General features: G+C 33.9%; 1 protein-coding gene across 7 annotated transcripts in view; it reads left to right on the top strand.

Annotated features, from left to right (window-relative positions):
* Window positions 1-20,906, top strand: part of LOC129751736 (PTB domain-containing adapter protein ced-6) — a 104,831-nt gene that overhangs the window by 61,655 nt on the left and 22,270 nt on the right. For all 7 annotated transcript variants that reach the window (XM_055747403.1, XM_055747402.1, XM_055747409.1 and 4 more), the window contains one exon: window positions 18,577-19,046. In XM_055747403.1, the coding sequence (XP_055603378.1) occupies window positions 18,876-19,046 (171 nt within the window). In that variant the 5' untranslated portion in view covers window positions 18,577-18,875. The remainder of the gene's footprint in view (window positions 1-18,576; window positions 19,047-20,906) is intronic.

Raw genomic sequence — 20,906 nt, 5'->3', positions numbered from 1 at the left:
CAGTTATCTGGACTACCTACTCATTCTTGCTTATCAAAATAATACTTTCTTTTTTATACTTCGATTTAGAATTTTCAACCTAATCAAAAAATGTATAGATCTACCAAAAGTAGATAAATAAATAACAAATGTCGAAAGTGTAATACAAAATGAAATATAATATTTGTCAAGCATTCATATGAGCCTCTAGTTCTTGTAAAATTCTTGATTGAGGAATAAGCCAACAGAATTCATAAACCGCAAATGCACACTTATTAGAGCATTGGGGAGGCGAATATCATTTCCTATATTTAACCTAGCAATACATTTTCAATCTGGTGGACCAGAAACTTCGGTGCTGCCCATAGTACCGTGAGGAGAATTCGGCTCTGGGAAGTAATCAATTAGAGCTATCAACAGCCAAATCGGACCATAGAACAGACTAGTGTGGCCAACATCCGTGCTCAGAAGCTATACGACAAGCTGCTGATCAAATTCGACGGATGTCTTCTGATGAACGATGAAACCCCTGTCAAGGCTGGCTTCCCGCAAATCCCAGGTCAAAAATTTTACTTGGCAACGGCTCGGAGGTTGTTCCAGCCAAATTTAAATTTGTTTTTGCTGACAAAATTGCACGAAAATTTATGATTTGGCAAGGCATGTGCAGCTGTGGCAAAAAAAAGAAAGTTTTTGTTACGAATAAGACAATGACGTCGGAACTTTACCAAAACGAGTGTCGAATTTTGCCGTTCATTCGATCTCACGACCATCTGTGATATTTTGGCCAGATTTGTTAAGCTGTCATTACAGCAACAAAGCCGTTCAAGGATAGTATGTAGAGAAGCGGGTCCAGTTTGTTCCGAGAAACCTTAATCCACCCAACTGCCCTCAATTCCGCCCTATTGTGGAATTCTGGGCAATCATGAAGAGGAGACTCAAGGCAAAGGGAAAGGTTGTCAAAGACATCAATCAGATGAAGACCCGGTGAAATAAGATAGCTAATACGATGGTCGAAGAAGGTATGCGCCGCCTGATGAGTCGTGTTACAGGAAAAAAAACGAAAATTCCTCCGAAACCGTGACAAATAATTGTATCCGTATTTTTTCTTAAAAGTATGAAGAAAACGCTACATTTGTCTAAAAAAAAGTCCATGAATGCAATAAGAAATAACTGAAATACAGGTGATTGTTTTTGTTCCAATTCTATCTGAAGCATGCTTTAATTGGTATTCGAGAACCTTGCCGATATTGGGATTCAGAAAGGTACTCCTGGCGGCATAAATCAGACAAATGCGGCTTAGCCATTCGACCATATCTGCGTTTACTATCCCGCCAAAATATTTCTTTTGATAAATTTCTTACGTTACCAAAAATCTTTAAAGATCCTCTAAATTTATTGACCGAATACATTTTATTCGTTGTTATTGAATAGCTGCATATAGCTGCAACAAATTGAGTCGTTTTCCCATTCAAACAACTTTCGATTGACAGCGACGTTTTTTGAATATTTGATTTATTTTTTTTTTCTTTTTTCGACAAACCCCAAAAAAAAATCCTTCATTACTTCGATAGTTATCAGGTTTGAGTTACTCTCAGAGCCTTATACACAGTAGAATCATAGTTGTCAATCATCATTGTTGATTGATTTGCAATCACCTCGACGTGATCGACGCAATGTCAAACCGTTCGTTCTCGGGAGAACGGATGAATTGATCTTGGCCAGTCGGATCGTACCTGTTGTCGTTTGGATGGTGGCGTGAGTCACCTTTTAGAAGGTATTTATATAAATAGAAACAGGCTGGCTGGTTTGAGCCTTGATGTAGGATCTACCCGTACCTACCTATGTTTGTAGTACTCGGGAGCCTTCATCGACGATCGATCTCTCGTAGATGTGAACTATTCATTCTTGAGCCACTGACTATATTGAAGCGCGATCAATAAAAAGGAGATACACAGAATGTCCACTACACTGGCTTCATCGTTACCTTGAATTCGTGCATCTCTAGTGAGATAAAGTAGGATCAATTAAGTGTGCATATTAATGTGACTTATGTAATCAATGATAGGAAACTTTACACCAACAGAAAAAATCCCTTAGATAGAAGTCTGAGATAACATTTCAAGATTTGTAATTCAAAATTTCTTAATTCAGAATCCGATGTTAATAAAAGTTGCAGCACCCTCAATTGTCGCTATTTTATAACTTTGAATGGGTTACATATATTCAGTGCCAGGGGTTGTTTCTTCTTAAAACCGCGCAAAGGTTGAATTGATCAACATCCATTTACAACGAAGTTTACATCTTACTAACAAAGCTTCAAAGAGCCGGCTTACGGCTTAGTCTAAGTCTGCAGCTCTCGTACGATATAGAGACACACATAGAGCCGGGGTTTGACGTCTTTCCCATAAACACAACCGTGATTGCATTCTTGAATGGGAGGGACTGACTCCGGTTCACAGAAACCGGTTAGTGTCTCTATGGATCTATCCGACCGAGGTGAGGCAGGGTCTTCACAAGTCGTCGCCGTTTCTCATTATGGGGATTAGGAAACTGCATTTTGAATGCATCAGATATGCAACCATAAGTTGTTCTTCTAGGCGTTTTTTTTTTTTCGTTTACCCATACTTGTACTTAGAAGAACCGGCCACAAGCAAGATGAGTTCACAACGAGAAAAGAGGAACAGAAAAATAAAATATTCAATTGAGAGGAGAAACTTGTTGCACATATCCAATCCATCCATATACACAGTTATGCCGGTTGTCTGGTGGAAACTGGCTAACTGCTGAATACATACCTCAATTCTTGAGCTTTGCATCGGGCAAATGCACCGAACGCTTCATTAAAATAAGCTGAGTTTGATCTACGCGATGGTTTATTTCTTCCACGTGACTGGCTTTAATTCCCCAGTACTTACCTCCAGCTTCGGGTTAAAAAAATTACCCCGAACTGAACTGAAATGGGACGTGACAATTCGACACTGTGTTGCATGATGATGATAGTTATCATTTCATTGCACCAGCACAGCCGTTTCCGCATTCGGGGCCAGGAGAACAAACGGTAAATTTGAAAGAATGACTTAAAATTGAATGAAATTGTGTTCCTAGCTAAACAATGTAAATTTTCAATTTTTTTTCTGAATTTCCATTTTTTTTTTTAAATATAACAAATTTTCAATGCGTAAATCAAAATCATCGAAAATTCAAAGGTTTCATCTCGTTAACAATGCAATCATCAAAACCAACACCACCAAAGCGAAATTTTTTTCCACTTTAACCTCTTGGGCGAAGGGGTTTGACTTGAAGATTTTTTTGTTACTATAACTTTTGACAGGTGTTATCTTGTCTTACGACATTTCAGTGATTTTATGAACAAGAAAATATTCATTCAGTTTAAACGACGATTCGAACCCTTTCATCCCAGGGGCGGCAAAAATGTCAGAAACTATGTAATTTTACACCGATATTAGTGCCAGTTGCTTGTACTAGCACACTTCCAACATCTATTTTGGTCTTTTTCAAACCGAGTCACTTCACTCGTGGAGTCACAAAACCATCTATTTTTATACTGATACTAGTACTAGAAGCTTAAAGTAGAACACTTCGAGCTTCGATTTTTGTCAACTATACACCCACGAATCAGACTCTATTACAATATTTAACTTTCTTGAAGGTGGAATCATTGGTATAAAATTCTATTCCGAACCGCCATTGACAAGCTTTCTAATAACTGGCATGTAAACTGACATTAAAAAAACTTTCTTTTTTCACAACCGACGACTTAAAACCACCAGCCAAGATGAGCTGTATGTAAATCGTCCTACAATAGTTTTCCATCCCATTCCCCTCTAATTCTCATCAGTTCCCCAACCGAAGAATGAAAAAAAAAACACCGGCCCAACGGTAGACGGCCAATGCAGTGCGTTTTTTGATAATCGGCGGTGGCAGAAGGACTATGCCAATAAACATTCGTTTACTAACCGACTCGGATGGTGCACTGGGTACAACGTCGGACTGGCAAGCCGAGATTAGATGTTGCAGTGAGTTTGAATCTCACTATGTTTTTTTTTTGAAGAATTATTCAATAGGATGAAAATCCCATTTTCTTGTTTCGCTTAAATGTAGTGGTCATGTATCATTTTGCGGGAGCTCGAGTCTTTATGCCAGTAGTGCTTTTCCAATTATATCATCTTTGGTACAGTACACTTTTCAGCGCATTTTCGGAACAGAGATTTGCTTAATAGGTATTGGATTTTTGCAACCTCTTCTATGGGTTCTCACGACATGTTAGTGTTTTTATAAATAAGAATATACTAAACCAGTTTAAACCTCGACCTGAGATAGCTAGAATGTAAGAAACTATATACTTTTACACAAATATTGGTGCTAGTTGCTTGAACTATCACACTTCCAACCAAGGTTGCCGAAAAAAATTCTGTGTTTTTGAGAAAAATAATTCTGACTTTCTGTGATTTTACCCAAAAATTCTGTGATGGATTTCTGTGATGCTATTTCCTTGAATTTCATAGAAAATTCATGATAAGTTGGGTCTTTTTCACAATTTAGTTGGGCAAAATCAATTACCATAACCAATTTTATCATTCTTTTCTAATACAATGTTAGGGATCTAAATTTGATACTATTCGAAAAAAATATAATTTCGGAAATACATTCAAAATTTAGAAATTCTGTGAAATCTGTGAAAATTTCAAAATTCTGTGTTCTGTGACACAGATTCTGTGATGAAAATTTGCTCAAAATTCTGTGAAATTACAGATTTTTCTGTGATTTCGGCAACCTTGCTTCCAACATCGATTTTTGTCATCTTCAACCTGATTCACTTCACTCGAGGAGTCACACACGTAAGGTCTATTTTTATACTATCAGCTTAAAGTGGAACATCCGAAATCCGATTTTCGTTAACTATACAAGCCAAGCCCTTTTACATAGCATTGTCAACTTTTTTTTTCTATCGGTACTTTCACTAGTGGCTAATTTTCGAACTTGAAATAGTTTGAGGGCATTGGGCGACTTTTTTTAAGAAGCGTTTTTTCAATACTAATTTGTTATTAGTGTGGATAGTCATTTTTCCAAAAGATGTTACTTATTACAGGAGCAAATAAGTGTGAAATGTTCAACAAAAAATATATAGCGAAAAAAGATTAAATGTAGTGAAAAAAGATTAAAATACAACAAAGATTGAAAATTTTAACGTTTCAATATCATACCTTGAAAAGCCGACAAAACATTTACCGTAATTCGCTGTTGAGTGTCAAATTTGGCGGCTTGTATCTTCATTATTAAGGCGCATTCAAATAAAAAAAAAACTCTCCCGGGACCCTCTATGAATTCGTAAAATCTTTAATTTTGCATCATCATCAGACATCATCATCATGCATCATCAGACAAAAGAAACTCCCTAATCAAATCTTGGGTGTCAATTTGACACTCCTCGCTTCAAACCACAATATCTCTCACTTTTTAAAACCAATTTTTATTATATTTAAGGTCATAGAATCCTCGTATTGTAACTCAAATATGTTTCTCAGACAATATTCAGCTACAACAATTCAGTTTTCCGTTATTGAAAGTCTAAAAAAAAAAAATCAGTGTAATATGCTTGGGAAAAATGACTATAAACCAGCTACGAAGTGCTTAAAAAAGATTTCACTTAGTGTCTAAAAAAGTTCTGCAGTTCATATTTTTGTAAAGTTTCGCAGCGCTAATGTAATTACACCACTACCTAGAACCGGTAAGAAATTGCCTTCCTAGTGAAGAATATATGTTAAAAAATCTGGAAATTGAAAATTAACAAAAAGTTCTAAAAACAGCTACTTTTAAAATTTTGTTTCTTTGTTTCGTAATTTTTAAAACTAAAGATTCCAAAATATGCCATATTACATCAACTTTCCAATCCCATTTTCAAAATTTATCTACTGTGACTAAAACAATGTTAACGGTTCATTGATAAAAAAGTACCGGTCTTAAGCCACTTTTCACATTTTTTGTGTGAAAATATAAATATATCCTTGTGCGCAGCTTGTGTTGTAGCTGAATATTGTCTGTTTGAGGTGTACATTACAAGGTTTTTAAAACTATAAATTTCATACAAATCGGTTGAGAAACAAGAGAGATTTAGCGATTTTAATCAGGAGTGTCTAAGCACTCTAGGGAGTAAAAAAATCTGGGACGATGAAAACCGTAGAACATTTAAAATAACTTTTAAAATTTTTTTGAGAAGCTGGTAAAAATCGACTATTTACGTTAAAATACCTCAAAACAGTTTTCAAACTTGAATTAAAAGCTAGTAACTATTTTAACCTAAGGTTGCCAGAATTTTTTCAGCACGTATCCGGGCCGGACAAATCCGGGCTATTTTATCTAAAAACCTGGCAAAATCCGGCCATTTGGGTTCAAAATTGTCGACCAAAAATCCGAACAATACCCAGGCAAATTTGGTCAAAACCCAGAAACTACTCAACAAAAATCAAGAAAATAAACTTGTATTTTTTTTCATTTAATTTTTTCAGCTGATTTTAAATCGTATTTTAGGCTTCCAAAAAAGTTTCGTTTTGGTTGCATAAATAAAAAAAATTGTTTTTTTTAAAGTTTGATTTGAGTATGAGAATGAGTATAAACTAAATCCGAGCTTTTGCAACATAATCCGGAAAACCTGGCCGGACCGGACTTTTCCGAAATATTAAATATCCGAGCCGGGAAAATTTGGCATCCTTACTTTTAAACCCATTATTCAAGTTAAAATAAGGTTGTCAGAATTTTCCGCGCTCGCCACCGGGCCGGACAAATTCGAGCACTTTTATCTAAAACCCTAGCAAAATCCGGACATTTGAATTAGAAATTTTGAACTTGGCCAACACCCATGAATTATTGAACAAAACTCAAGATATTATCTTTCATTAAAACACATCAGCAGATTTAAATTCGTTTTTTTAGAAATCCAAAAAACAGTTCATGATGTTTTTTATTAAAAGTTTTCAATAAAATTCGGTTTTGGACACAAAAATAAAAAAAATCGACTTTTTTGTTTAAATTTGTAAATAAAGTGTATAAATCCGGGAATGTTCCAGGCTTTTGTCAACAAAATCCGGGCAACCGGGTCGAATCGGATTTTTCCCGATTTTTGTATCAAATATTTCGGGCCAAACCCGCAAGCTAAAGTTATAATCATTAAAATTATTTAAAAATTAATTTGAGAAAAAAAATCAAAATCAACTCAAATAGACTTCTGACAAAATTTATTTTCTAACAATGGTTCAAAAGAGATCTTAGAGCTATTACATTTTCATTTAAACAAATATTCCATAAATTTTGGGCTCCTTTCACGTAGTGGAACAATCATCTTAGTTTCAACTTTGACTCGTTTTTGTTTCAAGAAATTCACCATGTTAAGTTTCGTAAATATTTTATTTTGAGTCCAATTTTTTTTCTGAAATTATCCCGAGCAGATTTGATACCCGAATCGGTAGCAAAATGCAACCAAATTGAGCCATCTGCATCTAGATTGTTGCATTTATTGGTATTTACTTTCAGGCGATAACAAAAAGTCATTATAAACATATTAGGTACATTATTTAATTGTGATCTGTCGGTGGTCGAATGATCCATTTTGTTGTATTTTTTTTATTTCATACTCAATTAAAGCTTGAAAATTAAATTTTTATATCTTGGTTTTTACTTTCTTAAATTTTCCTTTCTCTTAATTCAAGTGATTTGAAAGCTTTACGTTTTTATCAATTTTCGTGCAAATTGTTGAATTTTGTGTTCTATTTATACCAATCACTTTTTCTGGATTCATTTACCTAAATACTGTCTGCTGGACACCGAGAATTCAGGCCCTTTGAGCCAAAGGGTTATAAGTGCAAAAATGGTCGATGTGGAGTCAATAATTGCAAACGATTTTTCATATTTCATATTTTTAGAATTGCATTTACATTCTACATTCGAATTTAAAATTTTCATAAATATATGAAACATTTTCAAACATAACAACTTTCAAGCGTTTTTTCTCGAAATTAGCTTTTACGCACCTCTACCCCTGGCTCCGAGGGCCAAATTTTTATCCAATTTTGTCTACACATGGGTGACAGCAATCAAATGGGCAATCACCGAAAATTTGTTCAAACTGCAATCGCTGTCATTTTAAATGTTATTATGTTCCCCAATTGAGGCGGAGCTAGAGAAAGAAGGATACAATAACAATAATAAAAAAAAGCAGCCACCACAACAAACCCCATTTGGTTGCGAGGAATGCGCGAGGTGCAAAAAGTAAATCGGTGATCAGTGTGATCATTAGAGAGGCGGTTTCAACCGGCAGGGGTTGAAAGTATCAATCATCTATAGCGACTTCGCGGCTTCAAATAACTTTCAGCTCCAAATATAATGGGAGTTCGGAATAAATCGTTTGCCGGTTAAACGCGCACCTGAAAGCTTATTTAGAGAAGCAGAAATTATCGTCGCCAAATCAGACAAATTTGTGTGGCAACAGCAACAGTAATGATTTCGATTAGATTGAATGGCTTTTTAAAGTATAAAATGCATTTTGAAGGACAATCGAACTTTTTGACAGACATCTGAGGTGATTTGTTGGATATTTTGGAAGCATAGCTGATGAACTAACGTTAATGTACAGGTAAATAATTATCGGTCCTACTTTGCTACCCTATGGATCTTCATATTCTAATCAAATTTATACACATATGTACTGACCTTAATGTGTCTTTTCCAAAACAACTATCAAATGTGAGTGGGATAAGTCAAGTGTATCCTCCAGTGAATTTTGTTTGGAGCAACAGCCTTAGCCTTGGGTTCCAAAAACGCGACAGGCGCCACTTGACCGACCTCTTGATTTACACACTTGTGGGAACAAAATCCTCCATTGCTCCACATTGACAAGCACTCAACCACCGAAAAGCCGTTGGACCGGTTTTATGGATTTCCGATTGGGTAATCTTACGATTTTCCCCAAGCCAACCTTTTCCGTTGTCTGCCACTTATCAACTTTTAGAGGTTTGTTTGGCCTAATGATGGATGGATCATATTTTTGTAATCAATAAAATAAATAAGGGGCAGCAGCAGGTTCCGGTGCCTGTAGACTGCATGCCTTTTGATAGTTATGCTACGAACTTGACCGAGTTTCGAGCGCACTTACGTATAGATACATATACAATGGTGTCATGTTTTTATTGCCACCCAGTAGCTGCAGCTCAATGAATGGGAGGAGGTTTGTTGATGATGCATCAGGAATTTCATACGTCATTCGCCAGCCCCATCGATCCATCCGGCACGACTAGCACTGATTGCGCGCTGTTGAAACACAGTTTGCCCGGCATTTCCGGCATCTGCTACCGGTGCATTTATGGCGAAAACAGTTTTGTTTATCATATCACGGGCCATATTTACCCTACGAGGAAGCTGTATGGAAATGTGTTATTACGATACGATTAACGAGACTTTCTCTTTGAATTTATTAGGTTCGAAATGAATAATCTATTTTTGAGTACCTATTCTGTGCTTGGTCATGAAATAAATGAAATTCGAAAACATTATGAAAAAAAAATATTAGAGATGTACCGAATAGTGGTATTCGGCGAACGGCCGAATACCGAATAGTGACCACTTCAACTATTCGGCCAAACGAATATTCTGTTGAGTTTTTAATAGAAACTCAAAAGCGACAAGTTCATTTTTCTTCTACTTCTTCCATCTTAATTATTCTTATGTTTTTGAATCGATTATTTTCAACCAGATGTATACAACATCAGATCTTCTTTTAAGTAGAGGTCTCTTTGATTTTCAAAATGTCACCAATAGTTAGAAGGACATCAGATGGATTGTCGCTTCTAGGACGTTTATCATAAAAAAGATTGGGTTCCAGTGAAATCTGGGACAAAAGATGTCAAAACAGGTTCCAAGTTATTTTAAATTGCTTATTTCTTATTGAATCAGATGAATGTCGAATTTTAGCTAGATATCTTCTAGTTGCCAAAAAAACAGTGATCTCTAACTTTAAGAATACCATATTTTCGACCAAACGAATTCACATGGCCGGTTCTGGACGATTTTTTTTTTAAATTTGTAAAAAAAGAGCATATCTCAACAGAGTTTAGGCATTATTCTCAAACATACAAGAGGAAAAAAGAAAGTAAATTACTTAAAATTCTATGTTTTCATCGAATGACAGCAGCAGTGTTAAAATCGTATCTAAGGGTTAAAGAATAATTGATGTTTATATTTAAATTAACGTTAACAAACCGTTTTTGAACGATAATCTAAAAAAATTAAAAGAAAAATTTAAGTATTTATTTAATTTAGCAAATAATCTGAATAAACCCCAGTAAATTTCCGGAAAATTTAAAATAATATCTGGCCTAAGCCGGTAAGATTTGAGTTTTTCAAATTCTTTATTGGATTTATGGACAAGCCTGGATATATGAAAAAAAATCTGGAATAAACGATAATCAAAGTATAAAGCTGTTTTCAGTGAAATAAACACGGATACACCTAAGATTTTTTACTCAAACCATAAGTTTTTGATGATTTTGTATCTGTTTCATCATTACTTTAAGATATCTTATTAATTATCCAACATCAGTTGAAACATTTGACAAGTCTGTTAGTTTATAAAATTTGAAAAATAAGTATTCGGCCTATTCGGCCGAATATTTGGCTCAACTATTCGGTGAGCCGAATATTCGGCTTAACGGTTTTTTGGCGGTATTCCGCGCCGAATATTCGGCCGACCGAATATTCGGTACACCTCTAAAAGATATGATGGTTTTTTTGTTTCAGCGTAAGCATTAATTGTTTTTCGGATAACTAGGAAATCACATTTAAAATTTCTCCATTAATTCTTTCACATCGATTATATGTATTATCTATCTTTCTTACGTCTCGCTGGAAAATTTGAAGGCTTAGGTAAATCCAGGGAATTTGGATTATTAGGCAAACTTCTTTAAAAAAATGTAATACAATTTTTAAACCTTTTGAAATTTTTAAAAAGTGTTCTATTGGAAATCCTTACAACTAGCACCAAAATGCATACACAGTTTTAATCCTTTTAAGAAAGAAGTACTGTGGATCGGCCAATCGATTTTGACCAAAATTTTGTTTTAGAATAACCCCAGATCTAGACGTTTCTTGCATGTCTAAGACATTTGGCATCAAAAATTAAAGGTTTTTGAGGATATAAAACCGTAATTTTGAGCGCTTTGAAATATTTCTAATCAGCGTTGCTACATGGATTTGGAAAAAATTTGTATCAGCTCACTAAAAAAATCTGTATCTTTCTGTATCGAAAATAAAATTTTTGTTTAAAGGTTTGTGTTAGTTTTTTTACGACGTGTTACGTTAACATTTTTTACAAAAATGTTCAGTTTCTTTTTAGGAATTTAACCCATTAAGGTCATTCTTTCTCGATGTTCAGTCATTGATGAATTGATTAGCGTAGAAGTATTTTGGCAATTTTGCTATGAACTCAATCGATGCAAGATTGATAAATTTTGTTTATTTTAGTAAGATGTATGAAAACATAAGTACAGCAAGTCATGAATCTTGTAAATTATTCGGGAATTTGTCTTCAATCTGAAAATGTATCATATTTATGAAAAGCATTGTAATGTAAAACTTGGATAAGGTAAAAGAAAAATCATTGAAAGGAGATTCTAGAAATGTATTTTGCAATCTCAAGGTAAAAAGTTTTTTTTTCGAAATTTTTCGTTTTAATTTTTTTTTTTGCTTACGAAATTTCAAGGCAAATTTAATTGTCTAGACAGAATTCGATAATCCAACTATTTATTTAAAAAAAATTAAGTTTTTTAAGTTTTATTTGTTCGGATCGGACTCTCAAAAATAATCCTTGATTACCAATTTGAAGCTAAGTAAATATTTCGTTCAAGATTAATGATGATGATGACCCTCCACTATCCCCCGTTCATGAGAAATTTTTCTGGATTATCTTAATAGATATTTTTTATAAAATGCCTTATGTTAAAACTACATCAATTGATTCGCTGTATCTTACTGGGGTTGTCCCCATGTACGTCCATCATTGCCTTTTTTCATTTATTGCTTTTTTTGTGCTGTTTCTTTTGCTGCAACAAATATTCAACTTTAGAAATAAAGATAAATGCAAGCTTAATCTAGAACTTAATTTCAGCATTTCAAAAACAGGAGCCAAAAAAGGTAGAGAAGTTTTCTATTTGTTAACTTTTTCCCATTCTGTTAGATAATATAATTTCAACAATTTTTTTAAAAAGTTTCAACCAAAATTGAATTTTTAAAAGCAAAAATTAGATTATTTCGCAGGCTTCACCAAAAAGGTTTATTTAAATAAAACCTTTTTTCAAAACTTTCTTCAGTAATGTCACCAATTCTTTTATGATATCTTTCCGATTTTTAAAAAAATGTAGAATCTAACTTTTTTGATCTTTCATTACTATCATGATCAAAATATTTTTCCTTGATCAAATGAAATTCAGAACCAGTTTTTTTTCTTTCGTGTAGATTTGTCAGTTCATCAGTTATCAATGATTGATTTCTCTAAACACTGATTTATTTTTAAACTTTTAAACTCTATATAACCAAAACTAGAGGCGATAGACAAAATCTGAGTAAAGATTTGAGTTCACGAGTGTTTTCTTGCGTTATCAACTATATTGTTTGAATACGATTTTGAAATGGTAAGAAGTTTTTAGTAAAAATTATCTTTTTGCCTTTCTTTCAGAAAAGTATAGTTATCGGTCTATTTGGGAGATCATTAATTACACTAGTTTACAAAATTTTAAAAAAATCGTGAACTTGATTAACTGACCAACATTTTTAATGTAAAATCGGGCGCTGAATCCGAAAATGAAATTCAAAAAAATCTCAGTAGAACCGTTTTTTAGTTATGCTCCAAATATGAAATTTCGAAAAAATTAAAAAAGTTCTTGTACTTAGATTAAAATATCTCGGACGGCATAACAGTAATTTGAAATCCCTCTTTTGCATATTGAAGGTGAATAAGTTATCTATCGATCATTTGAATACTGTTTTTGCGTTTGACCAACAGTATTGTTGATATTAGTGACTTTATGAGAAAAATAATTATAAAAAACGCATTTTTTTAGAGAAAATTTTGTTTCATCGAAAGTTTTAGACTCGATGGTAGCATTTAAAAAATCTGATTTTCTTTTGCGCTTGAGTGTCAATTAAAAACAAAGATTTCAAGTGGTTATTTATCAAAATCGGTTGAAAATTGAAGAAGTTATGGCTACTTTACCATAACTGAAATTTTTGGAGTTTTTAATAATTTAACGAACCGCAGTACACTTATCATTGTATAGGAAGAATGGAACATGATAAATCTCACTCGCTCTAAGTCAAAATTATTTATTAGCTTACCAGAAGGTCACATGCCAAATTTCAGGAAGATCTGACCATAGGGAGGAATTGCTTAAGTCTCAAACGTGAATAAAAATTTGAGGTATTTTGCCCGGAAGCAACGAAAAATACTGGTTTTTCATCAATAACTTTTTTCATCACTAGCTGATTGTTTTTTTATGGTTGATTTTCTTAAAGCCTAAGTTGAGACAAATATTTCACCCGAAGACTGTAACTCGATTGGATTAGAAACAGAAAAGTTATTGCGGTTCAAAGGCCGCAAATTTTGTCCAATACGCAATGAGTACTTTTTACGCATTGCGTTTTATACGACAATTTTCGACCAAAATACAATCTTTGAACCGCAATAACTTTTCTGTTTCAAATCCAATTGAGTTACAGTCTTCGGGTGAAATATTTGTCTCAATTTAGGCTTTAAGAAAATCAACCATAAAAAAACAATCAGCTAGTGATGAAAAAAGTTTTTGATGAAAAACCAGTATTTTTCGTTCCTTCCGGGCAAAATACCTCAAAATTTGATTTACGTTTAAAACTCAAGCAACCCCTCCCTATGGTCAGATCTTTCTGAAACTTGGTATGTGACTTCCTGGTAAGCTAATAAATAATTTTGACTTAGAGCGAGTGAGATTTATCATGTTCCATTCTTCCTATACTATGATAAGTGTACTGCGGTTCGTTAAATTATTAAAAACACCAAAAATTTCAGTTATGGTAAAGTAGCCATAACTTCTTCAATTTTCAACCGATTTTGATAAATAACCACTTGAAATCTTTGTTTTAAATTGACATTCAAGCGCAAAAGAAAATCAGATTTTTTAAATGCTACCATCGAGTCTAAACCTTTCGATGAAACAAAATTTTCTCTAAAAAAATGCGTTTTTTATAATTTTTTTTCTCATAAAGTCACTAATATCAACAATACTATTGATCAAACGCAAAAACAGTATTCAGATGATCGATAGATAACTTATTCACCTTCAATATGCAAAAGAGGGATTTCAAATTACTGTTATGCCGTCCGAGATATTTTAATCTAAGTACAAGAACTTTTTTAATTTTTTCGAAATTTCATATTTGGAGCATAACTCAAAAACAGTTCTACTGAGATTTTTTTGAATTTCATTTTCGGATTCAGCGCCCGATTTTACATTGGAAATGACCTTCAGTTTACTGAGTTCAAAAATGCTGTAAACTAGTGTTACAGGACCTTTATAGGTATATCGAATAAGCTCAACGAGTTCTGACGATGTGATTTTTATCTTAAAAAAATGGTGTTTTCCGCTCCAAACTATAAAAGAATGAAAAAATTACAAAATAGTTAAAAAAAAAATTCATAGTAAATATCATAAAAATGGACACTCCAAAAACGTATCTATTTGGCTTGCTAGCAATATCCAGCAATCACTAATCAAGATGATCAAAAATATGGGCTCGCTTTCACAATGCGCAAGTTCCCATGAATAAAAGAGGGTGCGCTTACTGAATAACAAACATGACAAATCTTTCAAATTTACGAAATTGAGAGACCATCACAGTTGTCAACTAGTGACTCAAAATCGGAGAATAAATTTTATATTTAATTTTGTAGTCCAGCCCAGCTTTTGGCCGGACCGGATTCAAAAAATTTCGCCACATCATAATCTGTACTTTAGAGCAAAGAAAATCTTTTTCAACTGTACTTTTTTGAAAAAAAAAAAAATCTGTACCAAAATCTGTACCAACGATATATGAGAACTCAGTGCATTTATCACAAAAAATTAATTCAGTTTTACAACTCCATTGTTTGAAGTTGCTACAATTTTAAATATTTCGACCATTTATAGTCTTTGAAACTATTCTGTCTCAGAAAAACTATAAATCTTTCATTAAGTGAGAATCACTTACATCACATCGTTTATTTAAAGCCGCAGTGCTATACACTCCAAGTGCCAAAAGTTTTGAATTATCTGTACCAAATTAAAAAAAAAAAAAAACTGTCATCTGCTCGTACAGAATCTGTACCAAAAATGAGCCCACTTTTTTAGATAAATCTGTATGTGTGGCAACCATGCGATGTACGTAAACCATCTGATCTGCTCACGTGCCGTTCGTACTCAAAAATCAGGAAGCTTTTTCCAAAGCACGCACGAGAGGAGAGAATTTCGACAAATGCTGTTCAATTCTCTCAAGCTTTAAGCTTTTGGGCTTGTTTTGTTCCTTTGTTTTTTTTTTTTTGTTCCCTTTTCTCTTCCTCTTTTCAGATCTTACGTTGCGCGATGAAAGCTTTTCGTTCGCATTGAAAAACCTGTGCAATTGTTCGGTTGTTGTTGGGGTTGGTGTCTAACAAAGACGATGACGGGTTGGGAGTCTCACGAAATCTCACTTGCTAAAGCCAATAGAAGATAATAATCAAACAGTAGGGCCACCTCCATAGTACAGCTTAGAGCATTTGGGAAGCTTTTGGGAATATGCAAATAACGCCGGAACCAATTTCAAATACTTCTTTTGTCACTCGGAGTTGGAACATCTTGAGGGGGGTAACGAAAGATTGTATGCATTAATTGCATAATATATCATTGCACAAAAACTATAAACCAAGTAATTTTTTATCGAAAAATTCAATAAATTCAAGAAAACAAAAAATGATAAAACTCCCATCTTACACATTCTGTTTTTTGCTCTTGTAATCTTTCGAATATCTGATAAATTTTTCAAAATTTTCATAAAATACATCAAATTTTATTTATCCCCCCCTTCGGTTTTTTGGAAATATCAAAAGAAGAAATTGATATTTGTTCTGGCCTAATTAAAAGCGAATAAGCCCTCATGTTATTTTTTTAATAATTTTAGGGCAATATTTTGCTATGGGAAGGTGCTTGCAAGACAAGCCGATAGAATTAAAATGAATGTTTTACAAAAATTCACAAAAAATGTGCAAACAGTCTCACATATGAGAGAACAGACATTTCAGAAGTACATTTTCATAAGTGGGATATGACACTTGAATAAATCTATAAAAATCTAAATAATTTCAAATCCTTTTCCACTACAATAAACACCTCAAACATTCTGTTGATTCTTGACAAAAACTTCAAATTGGCAACAGACAAAATTTAAAAATTTAAAACAACGGGTAAAATAGAAAAAAAAAAAATTACAAAATTGTCAAATATTACAAAAATGACAAATATGGCAAAATTGGCAAAATTGACAATAGCAAAAGTTAAAAAATTGACAGAATTGAAAAAAAAATTAACAAAATTGACAAAATTGAAAACTAATTGACAAAATTGAAAAAAATGATCAAATTCACTAAATTCACAAAAATCCCAAAATTGACAAAATTTACATAATCGACAAAAACGAAATTGAAAAAAATTGATAAAATTGACAAAATTGAAAAAAATGAAAAAGTTGCAAAATTGACAAAATAGACACATTACAAAATTAACTAAATTGACATAATTGACAAAGTTGACAAAATTGAGAATGTTGCAATATTGACAAATTGACAAAATTGTCAAATATGGCAGAATTGAAAAAAATGACAAAATTAAAAAAAATGACAAAATTGCAAACATTGACAGTTCAAAGTTTTTAATATCTTCCGTTAATTCTAACGATTATTGTACGTTGCCGAATCGTATTTTATTTTATACCTTCTCCATTTTAAAGTTACCATATGCTGTGGCTCGAAAAGAGTAAATTGAGTAAGATTATAATGTCATAGAAACGGGATCATACGAGATATTCCAGAATCCAGTAACTAAAAAATCTCCAATTTGTTGCAAATTATGTTATTTATATGAAAATTCTGATTATTTCAAAATACTTTTATCCTAGAAATAATTTCGAATCTACATTTTGGGTTTGCTGCGTTCGAAATTCTTTAATCATAAATCAGAATTTATAATTTTTTATTTTTTTTATTATTTTGTGTCATATGTATCCAAATATAATTTACAGGCTGTAAGAAAGGCTACAATCCCCTGTCAAGTGTATTAAATCGGGGTTTTTAATTCCAATTCGGCTACAGGTTGAATGCCCTACAAAATCTTCAACCCTGTAAACTTAGACGATAAATCCAAATTAATATTTTCTTGTCGATGGTCAAGGATTTTTAGGTCATTCCACTTGTTACTGTCAACCACAACACTTTCTTTGTTCGGGAAATTATGACGCATTTCCTGAATTCGCACAAAACATGTGCCAATTTCATTTTCGGTTAATACAATCACCTTCTATTTACTATAAATGTTCCTCGCTCTTAACCAGTTTGTTTTGATAGCGAAATGGAGGCGTATTTGAAAAGAACCTTACGATATTGCAACTTACGTCAGCAGATGGGTCGTCCTCGTCAGTGAAAAACCACAACAACAATTCTGGCGACGACGACGTAAAGTAGAGTGATTGATAATGCACAAGTGTTTTACTTGAGTTGTCCAAAGTTAATCACATTTCTGGAATCGAGATAGATTCACAGAATCATGAGATTATAATGTTGGAATAAGTCTTCGTGGAAATTATTCTTTATTTATTTTATGTTTCCGTCTTGGTTCGCGGTTCGACTTATCATCTATTTGACGCCTTTTATAACACAGCCCCCCAAAACGATTGCAAACAGGCGCCACTTTGTAATCTAATATGGCGGCTGGCGGAGAGAAAACCCGGTCGATCTATTTATCTGCGCAAAACAAATTCAGAACGAGCCAGAAAACAATGAATGAAGCTGCTCATCGACTGATGGTTGTTTTTACCACAAACGATTGAAGCTTCGACAATGGTTTCGATTTGTGACCTAAACGCCTGCACCGGAGACGACCCATTTGTCCGCGGTCTCGATTACTTTTACGTCACTCTCTCGAATATTGTTGCTGTACTTTGGAGGTTGGTGTGGAATCATTACTATCCGACTCAACCAAACCATCAGAGAAGTACACTATCAGCAACCGGAAACGTCCCTCTTTGAGTACTAACTACAGTAAGTTTGGCTTGCGTTGCGTCCCACAACAAGACAGGCCGAACTGATGGAAGTTTGATGGCGTCTGCCTTGTGGTGGCTAAATTGAGATTTCTCCGCAGTTGATGCACTGCTGATGGTCATAAATTGTACGAAACGAAACTTTGCTTGTTCTGTACTGCATACAGGAAAAGCGAAAACAACCTACAAATGAAAAAAAAAGCAACAGCATCACTTATCACGTTCTCATTCTACTTTCAGACGTTTGACGGCCCAGCGAATTCAGTTTCCAGTTCCACCAGAAGCGGGCAGACAGACAGATAGACACTCTCGTACGAAGTTTGTGGTACGACAGAAGGCGGATTCCGGAGATCCAAATAGAGATCAACCAGTCAGTCAACCGTCAAGATTGATTCGCTGCCGGTGCCAGTTTCCGAGTGGCCACGGTTCGGAACGGAAGTACACTTGATTTCACGACGCGCTGACCACCCCCAGCCATCAAAATTTTCGGTCCAGATCGATCGAACGCCCAAGGTCGTGCCCCAGGGAGAGGTGCTGCCATGGCGTCAACGCTGATGTTCTGGAACAAACAGAACAATAACAACAACAGCAACGGCAACAGCAACGGAAGCAGTCAAAACGGGAACGATGCCAAGAATACCAAGAATGGGCGCAACTGGCTCCACGCGCCGGACGTGCTGGTCAACGGCCACGTTGCTTATCTAGTCAAAGTAAGTATCCACCCAAAATATGTTGTATTGGATTTTACCAATATTGTAAATTCAAAATTTTAATATCAAAATCGAGGCTTGAGGAGAATTTATATACAGACTACCAACCATCGTTCGAAATTGAACTTTAAAATTATAAATTGAGACTCTAGACTGAAATTTCTAGTCAAGCCTTTTTTGTTTTAGACTTTTCAGTTGTTATCTGTATCAAAGCAAAACCTATGTTGAAAACTAGTTTCATCATTTATAAGAGCTTATTGCTTTTTTCATTAAGTTTCAACCATCTTAATTAATCTTTTTAACGTTTGAAAAAATTGAGTTAAAGTTTTTTGATAAAATAACACAGAGGAACTGCATTTTCTGTGCCTTTGTTTTAATAACTGATTTGGAAGTTTTTGGCGTCCTGAGAACTGATTGAAAACTATTTATTACCCTTCATTCAATCAACCATTCAGAATTTGCTAGTTACTCTTAGTTTCAGAGATACGATGTTTTAAAAATTTAATTCCGCAATTTTTAGACAATTTATTAAAAATAATAATTTTAACTTTTTCTGGGTTCATACGAGAACGTTTTTGAGTTTTGGTATTAAATTTTATTTACTGGACGAACCAGACATGATCTTCTTTACTACTTCTGCAATAGAAAGTTTTGGATTGCATTTGTTTAAAACCCCCAATTTTCTTAGCTTTGTGAAATAAAACGTTTCAACTTTTATTTAAATACTGTCTAACCCGGTGTGCTTTGCAACACCTTCCAAAAGCAATTATAATTTGTTTAAATTATTTAAATTTGGATTTTTTGTAGCCATAATTTTAAATCAAATTTCAAAATAATTCAGAAACGACAACTTCAAAATGAAGGATGCAGGTGGAGTTTCAAATCGCAATACAAAGATGATTTAATATTATTGATTTAATATATATTTGCCAATCGTTGTCTTCTGCCCCATCGTTGCACAGGATGACTAAAACTGTGAATATTTCAGCCATCTTTCAGTAATACCGGATCAAGTTAAATGGAATGTTTTCTGGAGAAATAGGGCTTTTAACGATATTTTCTGCTGTAAAATATGCGTCTTATGATAATATTACTTTTTATTGTTTTTCGCCCTTTTTTTGTAATAATTGTTAACTTAAACCTTAAGATTTCTTCAACGGCAGTCAGAACAAAACATTTTTCGTATCGGTTACGAAACGTTTGTTGGACAATTTTAACACCATGACCGTGGAAAAAAAAAATTCAATCCATGCAGGACTAGAAAAAATATACATGTAGGATTGTGCAACAATTGATCAGTTCAACCTTCCCTTGCCCTATTGTTGTACATTCATTTATTCTCTACCTGGCCGCATAACTAATGCGCTTGATTAGATATTCAAATGACATCCAACTGATAAAAACTCGAATGGTCTTTCTATATGACATGTTAATTTCGCAAAATATGTGGATAACTACGTTAAACATGTAATTTAAGTAATTTCAGTGCTCTAGATCATTGTTTTCCACTCAGAAAAAGCCCGGATGTTGTCCGAATCTATCTATTATATCGACAGAATCTAAACCAAAAATTTGAACCTATTTTTCATAATTTATGATTTTTGCATCAAATAACAATGAAATACCTGGACTTTGTTCGTATTTACCCGGATATTGCCCAGTTTTTTTAGATGGAAATTTTGGAATCCAATCCTCGGACTTTGCCAGGTTTTTCTCTAAAAATTCCGTTAAAACCCCAGTTATTTTAACAGGAAAACCTTGAAAAATCCGGATATTGGGTTTCAATTCCAAAAACCGGGCAACATCGAGGCAAATCCGACCAAAATGGTCACATTCATCACAAATAATCCTATGTACATT

This window comes from Uranotaenia lowii, chromosome 3 (genome assembly GCF_029784155.1).
Source record: "Uranotaenia lowii strain MFRU-FL chromosome 3, ASM2978415v1, whole genome shotgun sequence".
In the NCBI taxonomy this organism is placed as follows: domain Eukaryota; kingdom Metazoa; phylum Arthropoda; class Insecta; order Diptera; family Culicidae; genus Uranotaenia; species Uranotaenia lowii.
The sequence above is the reverse complement of the archived record's forward strand: the minus strand, read 5'-3'. Positions and strand labels throughout refer to the sequence as shown.